The sequence below is a fragment of the Panthera leo genome, chromosome A1 (assembly GCF_018350215.1).
Source record: "Panthera leo isolate Ple1 chromosome A1, P.leo_Ple1_pat1.1, whole genome shotgun sequence".
Lineage (NCBI taxonomy): Eukaryota > Metazoa > Chordata > Mammalia > Carnivora > Felidae > Panthera > Panthera leo.
In genome coordinates this window covers 7,841,067-7,860,718 of record NC_056679.1, presented here as the reverse complement: position 1 = coordinate 7,860,718, position 19,652 = coordinate 7,841,067, and the positions used below count along the sequence as shown (strand labels likewise).

Below are 19,652 nucleotides of genomic sequence, written 5' to 3'. Positions count from 1 at the left end.
CTTTGGGGGGAAAAGAAAGAATGAAATGCAAAGCTTCTTTTCCAGGTACAAGAGAACTTCAGTCCTTCGATGGGAACGGTACCAAGTACACACGCACTGGCCTGATACAGGTGTGCGCGTGTGCACGAAACCCCAGCTACGTGGGGGGCAGATGTCCCGTGTATATACCCGTGTGCGTACTGAGTGTGTGTGAGAGATGCGAGGGCAGCGATGTTACAGTCTAGAGAACGGAGAATACCGATCGCGAAAAAGAGTGCGATGACGTGTGATTTCAAAACTGTGGCATTAACGTGTTTCAAGTTAGAGGAGAAAGGATATCATTCCTCTTGGGTTCGTTTTCTTCTACTAATCAGTAACAGTTCAGATGTTCACCAGTTTTCCCTGATGATGATCAGGCATATCTGGTAGAAATCGCTTACATTCCTTACGTAACGGCCAGTCCTTACTGTTCTTTTTTATTTTAAATCTTATAATCTAACTTGTATAGAAGAGAGACATTTTATTTTATTTTATTTTATTTTATTTTATTTTATTTATGTATTTTTAAAAATTTATTTTTTTAAAACAACATGAGCATAATTTTATTTAGCCTCCATATTAGGCATGTTTTTTTTTTATGTCTTAAATATCTCCTGCCATTTTATTTTTTTTTCAATATATGAAATTTATAGTCAAATTGGTTTCCATCAACACCCAGTGCTCATCCCAAAAGGTGCCCTCCTCAATACCCATCACCCACCCTCCCCTCCCTCCCACCCCCCATCAACCCTCGGTTCTCAATTTTTAAGAGTCTAGAAGAGAGACATTTTAAAAACATCTGGGCAAGTCTGATACATGGAGCTGGTACAGTTAGGCGTTGTTACGGTAGAAGGTGTGCGCTCTTTTAGGGATACGTGGGGCTGAAATGACACGATGTCTGAGATTTGCTTCAAAATACTTCACAGAAGAGAAAACAGAAAGAAATAAGGATAGACCCGAACAGCTGTGGCAAAATCTTGATAACTTCAGTCTGGGCGGTGAGTCTGTGGGGCTTTAGTACATTAGGTCTCTACTTAACCAGTACGTTTGAAAATAACGAACAGTTAAATGAAAGCTCTTACGAGAAACAGCGTATCTGTCCGCCGTGCAGGTGTGTATGTTTACAGGTGTTAATGGAGTGCCAATTACACGCTAGGCCCTTGCCTTACTCTGAGGACGGAGTGACTAAGCAGATGGGGCCCCATCCCCTGGAGCGGCTGGCCCAGGGGGGCCACTTAGAAAGTGGTCAGTGCTCTGGGGGAGGACTTGACAGGCCCGGAGGGGAGACCACCCAGAGAGACTCAGTGGTTTAACAGTCCGGAGCCCCTTCTCAGCTCAAGGAGAGGGATAATCACAGAACTTTTTCCTGGTCACCACAGTCCCATCTATCCTACCTTCTTCCTCACCTACTTTATTCTCTATCATCGTATGTCAATCATTGCTGCCATTGGCTACCCTGGGTCAACCGCTCATTCTTTCTGGAACTGGGCTGTTCCTCCTGGAACAGCCTGGAAGCTGAAGTTCCTCCTGGTTGGAAAAGCTCTATAATCTGCCCACAACATGTATAAATTAGAGCCCAGCAGGCTCTCTGCTCACCACAAATTCTGGGTAGGGAATGCGTTGTGGATGGTCTTGACCGTCAGACAAGGAAGCCTGGGCTTTCTTCAGTACGCCCTTCGGAACTTTGGAGCAGAAAGGTTTCCACTAAAAATGCGAACATTCGGGGGATGGTCTGAGGTGGGAAAAGCCAGCGGGCAGCAAGGCCAGTGAAGATACTCCTGACTGGGTCAGAGTGGAGGGAAGTGTCTTTTTTGTTGTTGGGATTTAAGTTCACGCAGAACCTGGGTTATGTAGAACATGATACATGACAAATAAATATTTACACCAAAATTTGAGTAGTAAACCATACGAAAACCGTAGTTTGCTGATAATAATGTGTGTTTGAGAGAGCATGTTACCTTCTGTCTTTAAAAGGGTACTCTACTAGCTAGCTTAATAAGAGATTTCATGGACTTTTAGAAACAGAGGAGATTGTTTTATAATTAAACACTCGAGGCCTAAGCAGTTAAAGCGCTTCTCATGATATCCCCAAACTTGGAAAGAAATAGACTGAATTTAATAACTGCTTCATGCTGTGTGTTTCCATATACACTTAATTAGCCCTGGAAAAAAATCAGCTGTATAATGGAATATTCTGATTAAAAGCCAACCTTTTATAGATGTGAAATGCTATTATTTCCTTGAGGTTTCCATTCATTAACGTAACTTCTTTTTTTTCCCCCCTGTGTTTGCATGTTTCCTCTTCCATGAACTCATTAAAATCTAGATACTCAATTTCCTAATTTTTGCATTTTTACTTAGTATTTAACATTTAGGACAGGAAGGATGTACGAAGATACGCTGGTGTGGGTTTCTTTCAGTTCAAGCAAAATGTGTTTTCTGTTTGTAGGTTCTAAGGATGGATATGGGGGGACACTCCAAGGGAAAGAAGAGAATGCATTTTGTTATCTTGTTATCTCAGGACTTAACCAGTGATGATTTTGATTCCACCTGTCACCCTGGACTGGACCATGCTACCATGCTACAAAGCAATATAGTAATGACCTACTTTTTTTTTTTTTTTAAACAGATATGACTTCTGCTCCAATAATGATGAGCCCCTGATCCTGGATCCTGACAGCAATGTAGGAAACAGGATTGAGAGCATCACGCAGCGCACGGCAATAATAGAAGGAAAGAATAAGGTACTGTCTGCAAAAATGTGCATTTGGGATATTTATTTTAAAAACACGCGCTCAGCTCCCGGTTCTAGGTTGACTAGAGCCAGAAGTCATTCGAATGCTCAAAACAAAAATTCAAAGAGAAGAAAGACGAGATCTGAGACAGGTCTTCGTGCACAGATACTCTGAGACTTCTCGCACTCGGTTCTCCAGTGGGCCACCACTTTCAAAGGAATGAGTACTAGGTCCCAAAGGAGCTGCCTCTCAAATATCAATGGCTCTCGACCCTAGCTGAGTATTAGAATACTCCACGAATTATTAATTGCATTTGAATCTCTGGAGTAGAGCCTAAGGTTCATAAAAATTATCTGGGAGATTCTAGCATGGACCCAGGACTGAGAATCCCTGATAACCCATAGAGTAGGGTGTCGATAAGCATAAGCTGGTACAAGACTTAGGGCTCGAGTGGAATGTTTCCATTTCACAAAACATGTTGTTTTTCCCCCTCTGCCTTTGCAAGGGCAAAACCTTACTCAGGGTATGCAAACACAGTATGTTAGGATTCCCTGACCTAAGAAATGCAAATCAAAACCACGATGAGCTGTTGCCTGACACCTGTCAGAATGGCCATTATCAAAAAGACAAGAAATAATAAGTATTGGTGAGGATGTGGAGAAAAGGGAACCCTTGTGCCCTGTTGGCGAAACTCTAAATTTACACAGCTGCTATGGACGACATGGAGGTTTTTGGAGGTTCCTCCAAAAATTACAAATGGAACTACCACGTAATCCAGCAGTTTGACTTCTGGGTATGTATCCAAAAGAAAACAAAAGCACCATGTCAAAGATACGTGCACCCTCAAGTTCATAGCAGCATTACTTACAGTAGCCCATTTATGGAAGCAAATGAGGTGTCCATCAGTGAATGAATGAAGACTATGTGGCCTGTGTAGACACAAAGGAATATTACTGAGCCACGAAAATGAATGAAGTCCTGCCACTTGGGACATTGATGGGCTCAGAGGGCATTATGCAAAGTGAAAGACGTCGGGCAGAAAAAGACAAACACTGTCTGATCTCACTTACATGTGGAATCCAAAGCAAAACCCCAAGCTTATCGATAACAGAGAACAGATTGGTGGTGGGGTGAGGGGTGTGAAAAATAAGGTGATCAAGCCAAGTTCCAGTGATAAAGTAACTGAGTCCTGGGGATGTAATGCACGACATAGGGACTATCGTTGATAATACCGTATCGCATATTTGAAAGTTGCTAAGAGAATAGACGTTGGTAGTGCTCATCACAAGAAAAAAAAAAGTTGCTTAACTATGTATGATGACAGATGTTAACTAGACTTATTTGGGTGATTGTATGGTAATACATGCAAATTACACTCTCCATTTGAAACGAATACAATGTTATGTATCAATTATACCCCACCTTTAAAAAAATAGACTTCTAACCAAAAAAAAAAAAAAAAAAGTTCCCTGACCTAATGAGAGCCTAGTAGGCATCGTTGCTGGTGCTCTTTTTAGTATTAAAACATTTTTATTGAGGTATGATTGATGTACAAAACACTGTACAGATTTGACGTATACAGTTTAATGACTTTGGAGGTAAACGCACAGCCATGAAACCATCACCGCAGTCAATGCCATAAATTCACCCGTCGCCTCCAAGAGTTTCCTCCCATTGAATATATGAATGCATGAATGAGCGATACCCCTTAGCAGATGTTTCCATATAGGCCACAGCATGGTAAACTAGAGCTATTGTGTCCTATGGTGGATCTCGAGGACTTAACCTAGCATAACTGAAACTTTGTACCCATTGACCAATGTTGGAAATCCAACTCCTCCTCTAAAAAAGGACGCCAAGAACTGGAAAGGCTCAGAGATTTTACCCTACTTCTAGGCTACCACAGTTTTATGTTTGGTGGTTGAAAACCTGCTACTCGTGGGCCAGATGCAATGGACTTTATTACTCTCAGCAGATCTCCTGAGCTTCATGTTGGCCTTGGTCCCCCCCAGCCCTCAAGTGTCCAGGTAGAAATTGTGCACGCAGTGGATTTGCATAAGAGCGGAGGAACCTTGAACTTAGGGAACGCACACTGGGTTGCCTTTGCTGCCCTCTCCGCAAAAACACTGTGCGTTCGCTGCGCCCCTGACCTCCACTGAGCCTCAGTAGTAGCTGACATCTTCTGAACTGGGCACATCTCAGTAGACCTGAGGCCTGGTGACTTTTGTCTGTTGACATTAGTGAAAAATACACTTAAAAATCTGCTCTTATCAGGCACAGGGGTAGCGATGCTTTAAAAAGGAGAAACCTATCAACCCATTGCCAAGTTGTCTATTTATATATGCATATCTTGATTTGGAGCCGTTCGTTCGTATGGATACTGTCGGCTGGAGTGTGATTATGCTTATGTTATCTGTGTGTCCAGCTGTATTTTTTGCGTTTGAAGGCACCAAAGTAGACGGCATCATTCCCCCCACATAGGGTTGAACAATAACAAATAACATCTGAATTCCTCATTCTGTAAAACTTTTTGACATTCGCCAGTCTTTGGGCAGAGTGCTTGTCTCCTTTGTAAAGATGAGAGGGGCACCTGGGTGGCTCAGTCGGTTAAGCATCCGACTTCGGCTCAGGTCACGATCTCACTCACGGTTGTGGGTTCGAGCCCCGCGTCGGGCTCTGTGCTGACAGCTCAGAGCCTGGGACCTGCTTCAGATTCTGTGTCTCCCCCTCTCTCTGCCCCTCCCCTACTCGTGTTCTGTCTCTCTCTCTCTCTCTCTCTCTCTCTCTCTCTCTCTCAAAAATAAACATTAAAAACAATTTTTTTAAATAAAGATAAGAAAAATGGGGGTGACGAGATGAACTCAAACAGCTTAAATGTGGTAAATGAGAAACTCAAAGCAAAGTGTTCCTGTCCCCAAAACCACTGCTCTACCAACTAGGTACAGAAATTACAGTGGTGACGGCTTGCAAAAAAATGTGAACAACCACTTGTCAAGGATTTAGGAAAAGTTTTTATGACCACAGCGGTGGTTAAAATTCTTTTTCTCTAATAGAAATGAACAGTAGTTGAAAACGTCCCATGATGGATAGCATGGGCAAGAGCACTTCAATGAGATGCTTTGAAAAGAGGAAATTCTGTAACCTTGAAAGTTGGAGTGACACCCCATTTTTTTTAAAAGGAAACGCCTCAGAGTAGAAAGCAAGGCGGTTGTCACAAAGTACTAGAAAACTCTAAGATGCCATCAATTGTGTCAGTTTGTTTTGCCTTCTGACCACGTCAGGTACACGTACCGTTGGCTGCTGGATATTAACACAAGAATGTATGAGCCTACTTTCAGCGGCAGCTTCTAGTCCTGTTGTGGCATCCTAGCCACAAAAATACGCAATAGGAAAAAAAAAAGTGAAAAATGGAAAAGCCAGATGAGGTTTCGAATTAGCCTGAATGAACCCTGAAGCAGCAGCCGGACTCCATGCAGGATACCTGGAAAGCACAGGGCGAGTGAAGGCCCAAACCCGGAGGGAGAGAAGAACTTCCCTGATTGTCTGTCATGTGGCTTGAAACAACTTTATCGTTTCGTAATTTTGTACTTCTGCAAAGGTTTTGTTTTTAATTTTTTTTAATGTGTATTTATTTTTGAGAGAGGGAGAGACAGAGTGCAAGCTGGGGAGGGGCAGAGAGAGAGAGAGAGAGAGAGAGAGGGAGACACAGAATCCGAAGCAGGCTCCAGGCTCCGAGCTGTCCACACAGAGCCCGACGCGGGGCTCGAACCCACGAACCCCGAGATCATGACCTGAGCCGAAGTCGGACGCTCAACCCACTGAGCCACCCAGGCGCCCCTGCGAAGGTTTTAAATATAGACCTCCAGACCCAGTGGGCACTTGTGTCCACAAGACTGCTTTTCTGTCCATGTTTAGCAAGCATAGCAAAGTCCCAGCTTAGACTATAAATGACCCTTTTACCTACAGTCACATAACGAGCCTGCCCAGCGACACCCCTCCCCCTGACAGATCAAGAGGATGGAGGGCTCACTGGAGCATCCGTAAGATTCCAGGCGTTTCCTTTTCCCCCCCCCCTTTTTTTTTTTTTTTTTTGTTTAACTCCTAGAAGGGTGCAGAGGACAATCAAATTTAGTTTCCTTATTGGCAAGTTTTGGCCTAGATCTGTGAAAAATGAGTCATCAATTGGAGTTGCTGATAACAAGTGAGGAGTTTTAGTATTGTTTAATGGGGTTGCCAGACTGTTGGGGTTGCAGCTATGGAGTAGGAAGTCGAAGGGACCCTGGGTTAGAAAACACAGTCAGGAAATACATATTACAGCGTTAACTCCGTGAGGCGGGAGAGTTGCGACAGTTTTACCGTTCTGGCGACATTTCCGCCGAGGTAGTTTGCTAGTTTGGAGGTTACCTTGAGAAGTGTGCCGTATGGGACCGATCCACGAAAGAGGCATGAAACCTAATCACAGAATTGCAGTTCAGGTCTCATTTCCCACATTCCTCCAGGCTTTTTTTTTTTTTTTTTTTTTGAATCCTCCTGTTCTATTTTCCCATCACTTGGCTCGAACGTGCCACCCGAGGTTAATTTTAGATGCTTCCATGGCCTTTATATATCTACTCTTATGTCCCCCTGACACACTTAAAAGGAAACGATATTAGAAACATCCCGAGATTAAAATCACCGTTCCATATTTAGACCTTTTAAAATGAGTTCTGGAAACTAGGCAGAATTACACATCATCCCATCCATTCTCTTCCATGAGGTTCAAAACCGCATTGTAGTAGGGAGTTACTAATGCTTGGGGAGAGGGAAGGAAGGAAGGGGTATGAATAACTTCCCACTTTACAGTACCTGACAACACATTTCATCAGCATTCTTGGGTCGTGTAAAGGAACCCGGAGAATGACGTTAAGGGTCTTTTTCTACTGTCTAAATCCTTGGGGTCCTGGCAGGGCAAGTTAAAGGCACCCTCAAGCTGTAGATTCCACATGTAACAACTCAAATTCTTGGCACTTGCCCTTTTCAAGTATTAAGTTAATATTTGGTGTTCCAACTGTTAGGCTATTTTCATGTTTTTCCCCCTTTGAAACAATAGTATTTGGTTACAGGCACCGGGGAAAGGATTTGTCCCTTTCACTCAGAAGACTCCTGCGTTTCGACTTAACGCCCTAGGAGAAGTTGTCTTCTGCCCAGAAAAACCGCACCCACCTATAATTCACACTTGAGCTTTTTCTGACCCTATAAAGTTTCTACTTCCGTTACCAAACATCTTTTGTTTTTCATGAAAACACGTTTCCGTTTGTAATTTAAAAATACATTATCTGGAAAAAGAAGTGCCCTAGAATCAGATAATTTTTAATAAAGTTGATCATAGGGTATGAATTTCATCTTATCTTTAAATTTCCTTCTTTATAACTTTTTCATTCATCCGTCCTGTTTTCAAACCTTATAATAATGTATCAGTTGAAAAACAGCTTGCAACTTGTGTCAAATAATAAGAAAGAACCGAGTATTTCTGTCCCTAGGAAGATTTCCGCTTATGTGACCCATCTCTGCCAATTTAAGGATGTATTCTTCAAGAAAAATTCAATCCAAAGAGTAGACCGAACACTACCAATAGATCTGTGCTTTTCCATCTAAAGAGTTTTAAGGCGAAAAGCAGTTTCATGTAGAGATCAAGGGTGATATACCCACCTCACGGGGCTATAGGGAGGAGTAAATGAGATAATACCTCACACATTGGCACACAGCTAGAGGGCTACATAAATGTACCCAGAAACAAATAATGTAAACCCCCATCGATGTCATTTTCTCATTCGATTTTAATAGAAACTTGGGAGAGGTGAGTTCTGGAGCAGACTTGCCTATGGCTAAGGTGTTGGTTTGGGGAGGGCTCATTCAAGCAAAATAAGAGAGACTCGGATGCATTTGTATCTCTGTGGCTCATCGTGTGACCTGTATTCCTTTCATTCCTAGGTATCTCGATTTTATTCTCTGATTACACAGGGGTTCTGAGCTATCCATCTGTTCATTGGAATTATCGCCAGATTGCCTGCCCAAGTCTTAACTATGGCAGATGTGCACGTCTGAATTGACTTTCCCTTGCTCATTTGCTTTGAGTTCAGTGAAATCAAAATAATTTTAATAGAAACGCAGATAGAACTTTCAGATTCAGGTGATCACTGTCCCTAATATCAGCATTCTCGGTACAGACAGAAATGAGTTCCTCACTTATTTATTGAGCAACAAATCAAAGAACGTAGATAGGATTGTGCCGAGCCCCGCGAGGATAAACACTTGAGAGCTAACGTCATAAGAAAAGCAGTGCTTGAGCTGGGGGGGGGGGGGGGGGGGGGGAACCTTCATTGGTGTCCCTTGGGTCTGAACTGGCTGTGTCTGGGCCCAAGTTTCCAGAGACCAAATAAAGAAGTCAGAGGCTGACTTGACGGTCTGCATTGTCCCAGCGGCCACAAGCTAACACTTCTTTTCACGTTGCTGCCTGCAAGCTTCTCTTCGAAGTACTTCCATTTTCTTCCATGGCTTTTAAGTGGGGGGGGGGGGGGTGCGATAATTCAAAAGAAATATTCTGGAGAGCTCTTTCCTCTTACTTGCCACCTCTTATATCGATTGATAATTAACATAGAGAAAAAAAATAATTGACATAGAGAAAAAGACCCCTGAGCTCCTTCAGGGTCTTCTCTACTGGTTATTTGCCTGCATGGGAGTGTTTTCTCTGCAGAAGAGAGAATAACACATATTTGGCCATCAAGTAGGGAATTTCGTCTCTATCACCTTAAAGTAGGCCTTCAAGGACTCTTCAAGATTAAGAATAGGGATTGTGTCACGTTCTTCTCTGTTTCCCCTACAACATCTGCTCAGTGCCTTGATGAACACCCAATCAGTGAGGGCGAAGTTGAATGAGAATTGCCACAAATTGCAGATGTTTTCGTTGCCAATAATGTCAACAACATACAGGATATATGAGCAGATGTAATTAAACAGATCCAACAAACAGAAGAGGAAACAACACGTAATATACACTCTACCATAGTGAAAATTACAGAAAATTTGCTGACCAAAACAAACAAAAAAACTAGGAGTGTAGTTTTCGGTCGTCTTGATCTGTAGATAAAAGACAGAAACATGTCCATTTATTGGCTGGGATAGGAGAACATAAGTGAAGTGACTAGCCCCTTACTTAGCAACTCAGAAAAATGTTAGGACCCTTTGTAGAGTTTGTGTTCATCGTCTTAGCATGCCCACTGTCACATTTTAGTCTATATATTACTTTAGCCTGTGAATCACTGGGTCTAATTAACGCTTCGGCGAGGACACCCCTCTCATCCAGAGGCATCACTACAGGCAGCCTCTGTAATTTCAAAGCCTCTGACCAGTGATTTGTGTTCTAGAGCAAGAGCTGCAACAATCTAGAAATAATGGAATAAATTCTTTTTTTTTTTTTGTCCTTTTAAATATAAAAAACTTAACTAGCTTTTTTCATTTTTTTTTTTAATGTATAAGTATGTATTTTTTGCCAGGCTGGGTTAAATTTTAAAACCAACCATCTGTTGCGTATTACTGATTTTTATCTTTATTCTTTTTTAATCGATCTTTAAAAGACAGCAAAGCGAGTCTTAAAGCTGTGTAAATGTGTGTCACACTACTCTTTGAGACATCACAGCTTAGATCGTGCCTTTACACTCACCCCAGTGTCTTTTTCAGGGCTCCTTAGTCAAATAGCACTAAAATCTAGTGAAATGATACTGTCGTATTCACAACTTTGGTCTTCATTTCCTAGACTGGGAATTGGCAGGCAAAGAAGTTGAGTAATTTGTGTGTGCACGCACACACACACACACACACACACACTGACAACCTCAGTGAACTTTCCAGCCTCTCCCCCAGCACCTTCGGGGCTATGAGGCTACATTCTTTGCGTACAAGAAAGGGTTCAGCCAGCCTTTCTCCACTGTCCCTGCCCACTGGACATGCCCATTACAGAAGCAAACAGCAAAGAGACCTCCTGTTACCAAACGCATCCATAATCTCAGGTCATCCGAACAAAAGGGAAGGCCTCGGCCTCACCTGTTCCTCTCATTGACGTGGAAGTGACCACCTCACAGAGTAGGACGTGCCGTCCCGCATCTCGGCTTTAGGTCTATAATTGTTACGCCAGCAGCACGAGATAAATAAGCCTGAAACCCTCATACGAGTCGGATGTCATAGCCCCCGGTCTCCTGAGGATCTGCTTTCCTGTTATTTTTCCATTCTTGCTGGGGCTCGGCGGAGGGAGAGCCTTCTGGTAAACCACCGTGCGTGCAATCGTACCCTTGCTGAATGAATGGAAGAGCTGAATCATTGCAGCCCTCAGAAGAATCTTCGGGATGTCCAAATGGTTCTTTGCTCTCGCTAAAGTTTCCTTTTCTTTCACAGACGGCGAGTACCTTGGTTGTGGCGGATGCTAGGATTTCTGGAATCTACAGTTGCGTGGCTTCTAATAAAGTAGGGACTGTGGAAAGAAACATAAACTTTTATATCACAGGTAAGCGATACACCCTCTACTCACAAAGATAGCCTGGTGACCTTGATGTCCTTTCAATTTGCTTCTTGGTGCACTTAGAGCTGGAAGGATTTTTGTTTTTAAGAAATTCCATAGAATTGTTTGTTAAACGTTGAGTACCTTCATCCTTGCTCTCAGGAATAGAATTTGGCGTCACTGGATCTAACAAGTGATTTCTCTGAGTTCCCTTGTAGAGCCGTCTGTGTGCATCTTCCTCCCAGATTGGGTCGTGAGGTTAGGATCTTGTCGTACTCGTTTTTAAACTCTTTTCCGCACCTGGCACGGGGTCTGGTACATAGCGGTTGTTTGGTAATAATCAAGGAAGCCAAACCTTTGATGACATGTTTTTTTTTTAATTAAAAAGCTAATTGTCTCACAACGTCAGTCATTTCTGCTTCTGAGGAATGAGGCTCTCCTATAGAACTCTGAAACTGAGTTTGTTGACGGTAACTCATGTGCTGTTTTTTTGGTAGCATTTACTGATTTTCAGCCTTAAATGTGATGGTCTCTGCAAATCTTAAAATGTCCAAGGGACACAAATGGCACTCCCTATGTCCCTCCATGGGTACAGGAAGGAAGTAAGTAGCTCAAAGTATAAAAACAATTGCCTGGCTCCACACTCCCCCAATTTTCTGAGGAAACCCGGGCAGTTTGCCAGCTTTCTGGAAACTTCGCGCTGCATGGGGCAGGCTGCAGCAGTTGCCTAGAGTTCTCTAGAAAGAAATAGGTAGGTCTGATTGCATGAGACATATGGGATGTCAGATCACAGGGAGCCTTCCGGCAAGTTAGCCAATCCTCAGAGAAGCTGTGTCGTGGGAGATCTCCTGAGGTAGATTCTCACAGAATGTGAGAGCCGGAAGAGACTTGAGAGGCTATTCAGCCTGATAGCCCCCACACTTTCCAGGTGAGGAAATGGGGCTTGGAGAGGTGAAGAGGGACACAGCAGAGCCACTCCTAGACCGGGTCAGCCCCTGTCCCCTTACAGCTGAGAAGTATAAGGGAAATCGTGTTTGTATCTACTCCAAGTTGGAAAATTCCTTTATTTAGAGAAGGATTCAGATAGCCATTGCACACAATATTGGTTCTCTTATCAGTGTTGGATGATTTGGACCACTTAGGAACAAAGGTTTGTACTGTCCTTTATGTTTGATTGGAAACAAATTCCTATGCAAATCCCTAGTCACCGTACGTATGATTTAATGTATAAAAGATTGAGCAATCCTGTGCTGAACGTTCAACAAGTTTATACAAGTTTAGTGGGCACTCCCCATTGAATAGAACAGTTCAGCGCTGCCCTGAGCACTTGAACGGCTCTCCGTGAAGCCCCGTCTTTATAGGAAGACAGTTTTGACACAAAAAAGAAATATCACATCCTCATATCAAGAGGCATGTGTAGCAGCAAGGTGGCAGGTGCATTTACCGATGCTAAGCCAGTGCTGTCCGATAGAAATTACAAGCCACACACGTAATTTAGAATTTTCCAGTAAAACTACATTTTTGAAGAATAAAAAGTAAGATGAATTTTATGTAAGCCAGTGTATCCAAAATATCATCATCTTGACATGCGATCGATATTTTTAAAACCTTGTTCGGCCTCAGTGTTTAAAATTTAAAGTAATTGAGATAAAAACGGAATAAAATTCAGTTCTTGGCCGTCACACTCGCCCCATTCGAAGGGCTCGGTAGCCACACGTGGCCAGTGGGTACCGTGTGGTCCAGTGGTGCTCTGAGCCTCTGAGAAGGAAGGGCTGAGGTGGTCCGGGGGAAGGAGGGCATGAAATCTGAACAGGTAGAAAGAAGAGGCTAGCCTTGCCCTGACGTTCTCAGAGCCCAGACCGGATACCATGCTGTGGTTCAGCTTCTCATGGGCAAACAGACCTCTCCACGATGGCCCGAAATGTGAGACACGGATGCTGAATTCAGGGACTACTCACAGGTCCACAGCGGGATGTGACAGTGCCTGAAGGTGCAGAAGGAACTGACCCCCGTCTTCTCTTTCTATTCCTGGCTCTGCCCCACTCGTGCACCCACGTGTATGGTCATCCAAGTACTGTCCACACCCCTAACAGTCTTCCCTGGGACCTAGAAGTGTGCACACTCATGAGCAGTCTGACCTCAGGAGGACTTTTTCAGTCTGGAAGCAGACTTGAGGCCATCTTTACAGGGAATTCTGGGATCCCCAGGACCCCCCCCCCCCCAAAAAAAAAAGACATGGAACGGGGGGTGGCACAGGCTTGGGGTGGCATGCTTTCCTGACCCCACAGACTCTTTATATTGGGGCGGGGGTGGCGGGAAGGACAGCCAGCATAGAGCCAAGTAAAGGCCCAGGGCAGGGACCCCTCTTGCCTGGATCTGAAGGCAGTACCGGAAGAGGAGTTACCAAGAGTGGAGGGGAATGTTGTGTTCGTTTCCTTGTTGTTCGGAGTCCCCCGAAATGATTAATTTGATGACCAGCCTCAACTGCAACAACCAATATCTAGCCCATCCTACTGAACTTTGCATTGTTGTGTGTCTGTCTGTGGTCAGCATGTCTGTTGAACGCAGACAGAGATTCCCTCCTACTCCTTCCACATTATACAGTTTTTAACCATGGGATGGCTGAAATCCTTTCTAGATCTCCAGGCTTGTCCTCAGAAAGGGGCGATGAGAATCCAACTCAAACATACGTACTTGAGGCTTACAGTGTTTTCCTCTAGAAATTCAAGAGCTTTCATCTTAAACTGAATAGAATTGCTCTGAATTATTTTCTGCTAGTCCTGAAAAGTTCTAGTTTTGGTCATTATAATTTGCTTATATTCACTGTTTTTTTTTAATTATGACTTTTCTTTCTTAAATCCTTGTCATGAGATTTATTCTCAACTAGAGATAGAGCTAAATACTCAGGAATGTTGCCCCTTCCATGTCTATTTTCTGAAAGATGAATGCATATTGGCTTGGTGTTTATACTTAACCTAGTGGAAGCACTGGTTTAAAAGATCTGTCTAAAATTCACCTGTTCTAAATCAAAAGATCTGGATTTGGATCCTTACTGGTCCTCATTTCGGTCGTGTTGCCCGTTCGTTAAAATATCACAACAATTTAACACAGTTGCCTTCCAAACTAATGAAAGCAAGTTGGCCTTGGCCTTTAGAATTCCCCACCCCTTCTGCTCTAAACTTTGCCATTCACTTGCCCGTAGTAGCTACTTGAAACAAACAAACAAACAAACAACTTTCTAGTAACCACTCACTTCTTAGGGAATGTTATTTCTGTTCTTCAGCAGAAGGAAAGCCTTCTTTATTAGGACCTGACAAGCTGTACCTCTCAACCTGTGCATTTCTATGCTTGTCTGTTTCGTGAGCTTAATTCACATGTTTGATCCAACTGAGTCAAAATGTCCATCCCCTAATACACATCTGTGTAAATAGATTACTCTTGCACCTACCCCTAAATCAGATATCTCTTCCGAGCAAGGATTGATTCTTCTCCATGACGTCCCATAAGATGCCATGGATGTGATACGCATTAGTTGGGGCCGACGAGGATTGTGCCGAAATCTGCAACAGATACGCAAGTGTGGGAAGGTCGCCTGCTTTCGCTTCGTTAGAAGGCAGTTCTTTCCTGGGTCTGTTTTTGTACTCCATCTAAAAAAAAAATAAAAAAAAAAATCCACAGGAATTGAGAGGAAAAAATCCCTCTGGATTCGTTAACTAGTGTTAGGACGTTTTACTTATCGTCTTCTATGGATCAGAAGAGAATGCCAAAGGAGGTAGCCTGAGAAAGAGTCATTTCTAAGAGGCTGTCTGGTGACATGAACTAAAGTGACTTCGCTAACGGTGTGAGAAGCAGACCTCAAAACCCAGCTGGTTCTTTTCTTTGCCTCCGTGTGTGTGTGTTTTTGCCATTTGCTGGCACTCCGCGGGACTACGGCTGGGTGTGTTAGCAATTACTGGGCAACCCCCAGTAATTGTTCCTGTTCAGTGCAGGCAGGAACAGCACTGCCTTATCTCCCTGGTTTCCCAGTGTCACTAAATGCATTTTATTTTGAGATTCCTCGTGGTGCTTGGCAAAGATAAACAAAATCTTCCATCAGGAAACCTGTGAGCTATTTCCACAGGAAGTTTCAAATCACTAAAGTAAATAGAAACTCTGCATGATCTCAATGGTGTTACTTGGGCTCGCTTGGGTTCTAACCGCCAGGACGGGACCTCATAAATGGCAAGCCCGGGGTCTTTGAAGAAATGATTCGACTGTGGCCCGTGTGCACACGAAGGCTGGTATCTGTGAAGAAGCTGATGGCTGACGTTTTAGTCCTCAGGCTTGGAAAATGTCCCCAACGTAAAAAGATGCTGAGTTAGAGGGGCTATTTCTGACACCTTATTGTTATGCTGAAAACGACTGTTAGCTGCTTCGGCAGCTTCTGACCCATTCTTAGCTTTTCATTTTAAAAGCAGGAAAACCTTTGCTGGTCTCCTCTCCAGCCACTGACAGCTTCATAAGCCACTGTTACCCCCTGCTCCCAGGTTTCAAATGAATACTTTGGCATTTCTTCAGACGTGACACTTTGTAATAAAGTCAAAGCCCAGAAAAATCAGAAAAACAAGCAAAGTCCGATTTAGGAAAGAGTTGATATGATATCTAATTTTGGACTATTGTCCCCCTAAGGTTTAAAGGTTTCTTTATAGCTTTGTGTGCAACGGATAATAATAATAATAGCAGAACATAATGCTTTTCATCTTCAAAGTACTTTGTAAAATGTTGGCCCAAATTCTTTGCTCAAATGCAGACATGCCACCAAGTGACAAGCAATGGGAGGGTTTTGAGAGCAGGTCAGTTCGGGGCCAGTGACCAATGATTTCTTTCTTTTTTTTTTTTTTTTTTTTTTAATCCTCCGGGGGAAATGCTCCCAAATGAGACCAGGGAGCTTGGGCGCAAAAAGCTGAGTGAAGGTCAAGGTTAAGAAAGCAGAGGAGGTGTGCTCCTGAAGTGTTGCTGGAGACAGAGATGGTTAGCTGGGGATTGACAGGAGAGAAATGGCTTTTGATGGCACGGTAGCTTTCAGAAGGTGTTCCCTACGTTTTTGAGAGTAAACTTGATTTTTAGACATGACTCTCCCCCTCCCCCATCGGAGCATCAGGCGGCTCTTCCAGATTAGTTGACTGCATTTTGTTCTCGTACGTCCAAGTAGGACCGTCCCCCTGAAAGGGTACCTGAGCATGTGCCGTGGCTCTTCTCTGCCCACTGTGCCAGCCAAGGGCAGGCAAGGTAGATGGCACACCAGCAGGATGGATACTATCCATCCAATTGTAGGAAACCGGGGAGGCCAGTTGGTGTTTTTACTGGAAAAGTCTAGGCTTAAAGTGGTGTTGACCAGCATGGCTCAAGTCTCCTACCACGTACCTGGGACTTCCTCACTTATTTTGGAGAAGTTTGACCATCAAACTACCCTTGGGGTTTTTTTGTGGTTTTTGTTTTTTGTTTTTTTGTTTTTTTGTTGTTAAAAAAGAAACAGAGGCACGAGGAGAAACCATGAGAGAGAGGAATGCTTTTAAATATTTATTTTTTGAGAGAGATGGTGCGCAGGGGAGGGGCAGAGAGAGGGAGACAGAAGATGAGAAGCAGGCTCTGTGCAAATAGCGGGACTCGAACTCGTGAACCATGAGACCATGATCTGAGCTACAGACGGACATTTAACCTACTGAGCCACCCAAGTTCCCCCCATCCTTGGTTTTTAGTACAAATGGCTCTTTTACGACTTGCCCATTTCGCCCAGTTGCCAGGAGGAGTCCTGTGCAGACTAAAGAAATGGGAAACGTGGTCATCATTCCAAGTTGTAAAACAAATTCCACTCTGTTGCCCCAAACAAGGAAAATGTCCCACCCGAAACAGCCTGCCTTGCATTTCCTGCCTCACTTCTGATGGGCTGCCGTTAGGTGGCTCTTACCTATGTTGGATCAGTTCCCCAGAAAGGAAGAGACACATACTCATCCTTTTAAGGCTGATGCTGAGAGAATTCGTGTAGGAACAGTTGTTAAGATCTGTGACTGTCTCCGGATGAGACGCCTTGAGTTTTCTACGAACTGAAGCTCTTTGTTCTTGTTTTACAGACGTGCCCAACGGATTTCACGTTAACTTGGAAAAAATGCCGACGGAAGGAGAGGACCTGAAACTGTCTTGCACAGTTAACAAGTTCTTATACACAGACATTACTTGGCTTTTGCTGCGGACAGTTAAAAACCGCACAATGCATCACAGTATCAGCAAGCAAAAAATGGCCATCACTAAAGAATACTCTGTTACTCTCGATCTCACCGTCAAGAATGCTTCCCTGGAAGATTCAGGCACGTATGCCTGCAGAGCCAGGAACATATACACAGGGGAAGAAATCCTCCAGAAGAAAGAAGTTACAATTAGAGGTGAGCACTGCAGCAAAAAGGCTGTTTTCTCTCGGATCTCCAAATTTAAAAGCACAAGGAATGATTGTACCACACAAAATAATGTAAAACATTAAAGGACTCATTAAAAAGTAACAGTTGTCTCATATCATCTTGATTTATTGTCACTGTTGCTAACTTTCCGGCTCAGAGGAGATGCTCCTCCCAAAATGAGTTTGGAGATGATAGTGATGTTGAGCTCCCAAGGTCCCAGCCCGGGGCTCCCCACTCAGGCTCCCAGCCCGGGGCTCCCCACTCCGCTCTCTGGGGCCGACTTGGTGGGCGTTTGGATTTGGAGGATCCCCGCGGCGCATTCTCTGTTTTTTGGTTTTTTTTGGTTTTTTTGTCAGTCTTTGCTGTCTTCTCCTGCCTGATAAACAACAACCTGGGACTGATCCTTTCCTCCCACTCTGGTGGCAGCCTCTTTGTATTTTTAAGTGTCGAAGCTACGCAAACTGAATAATTTAAACACGTGCGCTGGTTTCTGCCAAAGATGGACGTGAATAAGTTAATCTTCCAGCTCAGAACGAGTACAGTTGAACTTGAGACTCTGTCGGACCTCCGCCCGGTTTTCTTTTGTACTATTTTCTCCGCTCTTGATTTGTAAATGGCACCTGGATAGAAAGTTATAATGCTTATTTATTTGAAAATGCTTTTTATTATTATTATTATTATTTTTACATTAAGCACATTAATCTTAAACTGGAGTTCTAAAATGGGCCCCAGGAGTGCAAGATGTTGGTGTAGTTCAGAGGTATTAAAGCTTTATCACAGTATGAATTAAGAATGCCCACCGGAGTCCAGCCGGTTCGTAATCCGGGTAACCAGGCCACTGGTCAGCACGGGGCCTCTGAGTGGACCATGCAGCCACTGACCGCCTCTGACAAAAAGTGGGTCCTGCCTTCATTTTACGTGTATTTGTCCCCTGGTTATTCTTTTAAAGAACTCCCTTCTCTCTCAGTGATGGCATTCAGAGACAAACCACGATCCGTTTATCAAGGAAATCAAGGCTATCGTGACCGAAGGTTGAATGCATTCTTCTAAATGCGCCCGTCAAACAAAGTCCACTTTCCCTGTATGCAGATGGTGATAGGATTTTGGGGGGGATTAAGAAATGGCAAAATCACAGGAACAGAATTCAGGGAGCCGTGTTTAAATCAGGAGAGATTCTAATCTCTTGTAGGCTTGCATTTGAGGGGAAAGTGACTTTTTCACCAATTTAATATGCATTGTTCTGTTGTTCTCATCAATGATCGATCATGATATGTGACTTGCATGGACTATTGGAAAACAACCTCCAGGGACCAAAATAGCCGGGGCTGAGAACACAGTGGCCGGGCAGCTCAATAGAAGGTGACATTATGACAACGTTTCAGGCTTGGGAACTCACCAGACCGTTTCCTCCTTTAGGTAACAGACCCTGTCCCACGGGCTAAACTTGTCTTTCACGTGGGAAATGCTTTTGTCAAGTGTGAAGGAGTAGACAATAGCATTTCCCCAGAATGCCCGTTTCATGGAGCCCCAAATGCTCTGAAAACAATTAGGAACCTGGAAGTTGTCAGCCCAGAGGAAAGAATAATGAATTGTATCTTGAAATTTTACCTATGGCTCTTTTCGCCTGGCGTCTTTGTTCATTATAAGTCAGCGTGTTCCTTCGGGGAAACAATGCCTCAGTGCCACAGATCGTGGGGACTCGATTGGGACTAAAGCTGAAAATGCAAGTAAAATGGCTGAGGGCTATCACTTCCGGAAAAGATGCCAAATTAGACGTGCAGAATCGATCGTTTCCTTCCCCTTGAAATTGCAGTCGCGATCTTTGCGGGGAGGGGAAGGGTGTTAGTATTGGCAGGAGATGATCTTAAGAATTCCATCGAGTAATTCGTTGTTCACTGTGGAATTCGTCCTTCCAGAGAGTTTCGGAAAGAAAGACCA

At 43.6% G+C, this 19,652-nt stretch overlaps 1 protein-coding gene across 1 annotated transcript in view; it reads left to right on the top strand.

Moving 5' to 3' along the window:
- The window catches only part of FLT1 (fms related receptor tyrosine kinase 1), a 171,858-nt gene that overhangs the window by 79,770 nt on the left and 72,436 nt on the right, over nucleotides 1-19,652 (top strand). Inside the window, exons 11-13 of the mRNA XM_042939838.1 lie at nucleotides 2,648-2,762; nucleotides 11,181-11,289; nucleotides 17,394-17,702. Coding sequence (XP_042795772.1) covers nucleotides 2,648-2,762; nucleotides 11,181-11,289; nucleotides 17,394-17,702 — 533 coding nt within the window. The remainder of the gene's footprint in view (nucleotides 1-2,647; nucleotides 2,763-11,180; nucleotides 11,290-17,393; nucleotides 17,703-19,652) is intronic.